Raw genomic sequence first — 5,176 nt, forward strand, 5'->3', positions numbered from 1 at the left:
AGACTCCATTGAAAGGTTTGCTTCTTCTCTGACCCTCCCCAGCTAGAATCTAGTTTGTGCTAGAGAATCATTCTCTACAAGGGATGCTGCTGACCAGATGCTCAGAGCTGACAGAGAGGGAGCTCTTCCAGCCAGCATTTAACCAAGGACCCAGGGGCCAAGTTGAGGACCCTCAGGATTGAGGACTGAGGCGGGGGCATCCTCCCAGAAGGTCCAGACAATCCAGCTCCACACCTGATGACAGCTCTGGGAGACCCCTAGCAGAGCTGTCAGGCTGTGAGCCTCCCTCAGTTTTGCCCTGGGGATCTCAGAGCAGTGAGAGCATTGCCTGGAAGGGGACATACTCAGGTCACAAGAGGGAGGAGTCTCAGGCCCTGCTAGGAGTCAAGGTGAAGATCTTGAAGGAGCATTGGAGGAACCTCCCAAACCAGAAGAGAGGGGTCCCATGTCCCTGTCCCTGCAGTCAGCTCCCATTGGCCCCAAGTCAGAGGGATGTGGAAGCCCCTGACTTCCTTCTGGGGAAGCAGGGAATGCAGGTCTCAGGGAAGTGAGGCTTGGATAGAGGGATGTGTCTTCAGATCAGCAGAGAAAGGAGTCCCAGTACATACCAGGAGTCAAGACAAGGACGCTGAGGAAGGACAGAAGGGACCTTCAACCTCAGAACAGTAGTTAGCCCTACTCTGCCCCTGCTATAAAAGTAGGGAGGACCCAAAAAGCTGTAGCCTGATATGGTGGCCTCTGACTTCTGCTGGGGGAGATGGTCTCAAGGAGGGAAAGGCATTGACCTGAAGGGGCTGGACTCAGGTAAGCAGAAGAGAGGGCCCATGGACTGTCAGTATTCAAAGTGAGGACACTGAGGGAGGACTGAGGGGACACTGGACTCCAATCAGAGGGGGCCCTTGGAGGCCCTGGGGCGGGATGACCACAAGTAGCATTTCCTGACATCCGGGTCTCAGAGAGACTGGGGACCTGGTACAAGGGGTGGGGCTTCAGGTGGGCAGAGGGGAGAATCCCATGTCCTACCAGTGGTCAAGGTGAGGGCCCTGAGGGAGGACTGAGGGGACCCTGGACCCCAATCTGAGGAGTCCCCACAGACTTCTCCCCCTCAGTCAGCCCTGGGGCCCCGCAGCTGGATGGCCACCACACAGCAGGTCCTGATTTCCGCATCCGGGTCTCCAAGAGACTGGGGACGTGGTGGAAGGGGTGGGGCCTCAGGTGGGCAGACGTGAGGATCCCGGGTCCTGCCGGGAGTCGAAGTGAGGACCCTGAGGGAGGACTGAGGGGACCCTGGAGTCCAATTAGAGGGGGACCTGGGAGGCCCTGGGGCGGGATGACCACATGTAGCATTTTTTAACCTTTGGGTCTCAGAGCGACTGGGGACCTGGTATAAGGGGTGCAGCCTCTGGTGGGCAAAGAGTAGGGTCCAGAACCTGCTAAGAGTCAAGGTGAGGACCTTAAGGGAAGACTGGGGGCACCCTGGACTCCAGTCAGAGGGGATTTCACACATCCCTGTCCCTGCAGGTGGCCCTGGGAGGCCCTGGGGTTGGATGAGCACCCTAGGCCTATCCTGACTTCCTGACATCCAAGTCTCAGAGAGACTGGGGACTTGGGGTAAGGGGCAGGGCCTCAGGCGGGCAAAGGGGGGATCCCATGTCCTGCCGGGTGTCAAGGTGAGGACCCTGAGGGAGGACAGTGGGGACCCTGAACCCCAGAACAGAGTTGTCCCTGGAAGGCCACAGGTTGGGATGAGCACGTGCAGCAATTCCTGACATCTGGGTCTTAGAGAGGCTGGGGAGTGGGTATAAGGTGCAGGGTCTCAGAGAGGCTGGGGAGGGGGTGTAAGGGGCGGGGTGTCTGGTGGGCACGGGATAGAATCCCAGGTCCTGCGTGGAGTCAAGGTGAGGGCCCTGAGGGAGGACTGAGGGGAGCCTGGACTCCAGAACAGAGCTGGCCCTGGGAGGCCATAGGGCAGGATGAGCATGTGCAGCACTTCCTGACATCCGGGTCTCAGAGAAGCTGGGGACCTGGGATAAGGGACGGGGTCTCATGAGCACAGAGGGTAAAATGTCAGGTCCCTGGTGGACTAAGGTTAGGGCCCTTAGGCAGGACTGAGGGGACCCTGAGGGAGGACAAAAGGGACCCACCAGATCACCGCCCTTGCAGGTGGCTGTGGGAGGCCCCGGGGCGGGATGAGCACGGTAGGCCTGTCCTGACGTCCTGACGTCAGGGTCTCGGAGAGACTGGAGACCTGGTATAAGGAGCAGGGACTCACACTGGCAGACGGGACAATCCCAGGTCCTGCCCAGAGTCCAGCCTGCACGCGAGGAAGGAAGGACTGAGGACGTTAGACCCCGACACAGGGAGGGATCCTTTGCCCTTCCGCGGGGGCCTTGGAGGCGCCAGAGCGCGGTCAGCAGATGAGATGTTTCCTGACCTCTGGGTCGGGGTCCTCAGGAGGTCAGGTGTTTGGTGTGAGGGGTGAGCCTTCAGGTCCAGAGGGTGGACTCCCAGGACCCCGAGGGAGGACTGAGCAGACCCCCAGCCCTGGAACAGGGGCCTCGACAGAAACCTGCCCCTGTGGTCAGCGCTGGGAGGCCAGGCAGGATGTGAGGAGGAGGTGAGGACCCAGCATCTCCCCTTCCTAGGACCCTCGGGAGGCCCTGGGCAGGTGCGGCCACCTGTGGGGCCCCCTCACTGCTTTCTGTTCAGATTCGGGGTCCTGTTCTGAGTTTCCCCTCCGGCCTGCAAAGGGGAGGGTCCAGGCCCTTAAGGGGAACAGTGAGCACGACGAGCGACCCCGAGGGGACCACCCACCCCAGAACTCAGCACTGGGGGGACCTCACAGAGTCCGGCCCAATCCTCCTACCAGCACCGAGGCCCAGAGCTGTGCCACAGTGTACACAAGAGGTGCGCCCTCCATTCCTCTTACAGGGGCTCCAGGAACCGGGAGGCGAAGGCCCAGGTCTGAGGACCGTGTCCTCAGGGCACAGAGCAGAGGAGGCCCAGGCAGCTCCAGGAGTCAAGGGGAGGTGCATGCCCTGAGTGTGTACCCAGGGGCTCCCCCTTCCAGAACAGAGGGGACCCCACAACACTCAAGTCACCCCACTGCCCTGTCAGCCCCAGAACCTGGGGCCATGCTGGCTGCACCCTGAGGAGCCCCCTCGCTTCCTTCTTCAGGTTGGCAGGGGACAGGCCGCCCAGGAGGAGCGCCCCTGTGAGGCCCGAGGGCAGCCCTTAAGACGAGACCTGTAAGTGGCCTTTGTCAGAGCTGCCCAGGGTACCTTTCTCCGCCGAGGTCGCTCACACTCCCTCTCTCCCCCAGGTACGAGGTCCCCGCCTGTCACCCCTGCCCACCCTCCAGTCGGCTTCCTGACACCAGTCGTCATGCCTCGTGCTCCAAAGCGACGGCGCTACATGCTTGAGGAAGACCATCAGGCTCAAAGTGTTCCCACGGCTGAGGAAGAGGATGATTCCTCATCTTCCTCCACCTGCTCCTCCTTTTCCTTTAGCTGTTCTCTGAGCTTGAGCTCCCCAGAGGAGCTTTTTACTCTTTCTGACACCCTGAGTCCTTCACAGAGCCTTTCGAGTGCCTCCACCTCCCCGTCCCCCACTGCTGTTGTCTCTACTCCATTGAGCCAATCCGACAATGGCTCCAGCAGCCAAAAAGAGGAGGGTCCGAGCACCTCGCAGGCCCTGCCAGATGCTGAGTCCTTTCCAAGAAATGCGATTAATGACAAGGTGGGTGATCTGATAGCGTTTCTGCTCCTCAAGTATCGCACCAAGGAGATGGTCACAGAGACAGAAATGCTGAATATCATCACCGAAGACTACAAGGACCACTTCCCTGTGATCTTCAGTGAAGCCTCGGAGTGCATGCAGCTGGTCTTTGGTATTGATGTGAAGGAAGTGGACCCCAGCGACCATTCCTATGTCCTGGTCACCACTCTGGGCCTCACCTATGATGGGATGCTGAGCGATGGGCAGAGCATGCCCAAGAATGGCCTTCTGATATTTATCCTGAGTATAATCTTTATGAAGGGCGACTGTGTCCCTGAGGAGGAGGTGTGGGAAGTGCTGAGTGCGATGGGGGTGTATGTCGGGAGGGAGCACTTTGTCTATGGGGAGCCCAGGGAGCTGCTCACCAAAGTGTGGGTGCAGGAGGGCTACCTGGAGTACCGGCAGGTGCCTAACAGCGATCCTGCATGCTATGAATTTCTTTGGGGTCCCCGGGCCCACGTGGAGACCAGCAAGATGAGTTTCCTGGAGTTTTTGGCCAAGATCAATGGAAGTGACCCTAGATCCTTCCCTCTGTGGTATGAAGAGGCTTTGAGAGATCAGGAAGAGAGAGCCCAGTCTAGAATTGCCACCACAGATAATACTACTTCCATGGCTAGTGCAAGTTCTAGTGCCATGTCCAGCAGCTTGTTCAACCCTGAGTGAAGTCTAAGGCAGATTCTTCACTTTGTGTTTTAAGAGGGCAGTCAACGATCTAAGTAGTACAGGGCCAGACTTGGGATGAGGGAATCATAGTGAATAACATCTTTCTGTTTCTGTTCCATTGGGTGACTTAGAACTTTATAGAACTTTATCTTCTTTTATTTTTGGTATTTTAAAATGTTATTGCTTAACTAGAAAGTCTGCTAGCCTCAGAATCTAAGTTTATGAATGACATTGGTCACACATTTATTGTTTCTTGTCCGGTTTAGGAGAAAGAGTTTTGCTATTTTGTAAAACGAATTGGGAAACCTTCCATTTTATTTGTAGTCTGTAACAAGATAAGATGGCATTAGAATAGGAATTTCCTTGGAAATGTGAAAAAGCTTAGTAAAATAGAGAAAAAAATTAAGTGGTTTATTTTACAATTCTCATCATTTTTAGTCTATTCTGTAAAATTAAGATATGTACTTGGATTTTCTTAGCTTATTCAAAAATGTGGAAGAAATTAAATAGTAATAAATGAAATCTCTGCTCACTGGCTCATTTATTTCACAGACCTTCATGGAGCCTCTGCTCTCTGGAAGGCCCTGTGTTAGTAGTGGGGACACTAGGAAAAGCAGGACACACCCACACCTAGAGTGATGGTCTAGGAGCAGCAATCACATGAGGAAGATGTAGAGATGTCCCCTAAGTCCCACAGAACAAGGGAAAATGGGACAAGGCGGTGGGGCTCCAGGAG

General features: G+C 56.1%; 1 protein-coding gene across 1 annotated transcript; it reads left to right on the forward strand.

The window, feature by feature from the left end:
* The first annotated feature begins 3,384 nt into the window (after positions 1-3,384).
* Positions 3,385-4,440, forward strand: MAGEA10 (MAGE family member A10). The gene has a single exon (XM_060138659.1). It carries the CDS (start codon positions 3,385-3,387, stop codon positions 4,438-4,440), a length of 1,056 nt encoding a protein of 351 aa, XP_059994642.1.
* Positions 4,441-5,176: the final 736 nt, after the last annotated feature.

This window comes from Lagenorhynchus albirostris, chromosome X (genome assembly GCF_949774975.1).
Source record: "Lagenorhynchus albirostris chromosome X, mLagAlb1.1, whole genome shotgun sequence".
In the NCBI taxonomy this organism is placed as follows: domain Eukaryota; kingdom Metazoa; phylum Chordata; class Mammalia; order Artiodactyla; family Delphinidae; genus Lagenorhynchus; species Lagenorhynchus albirostris.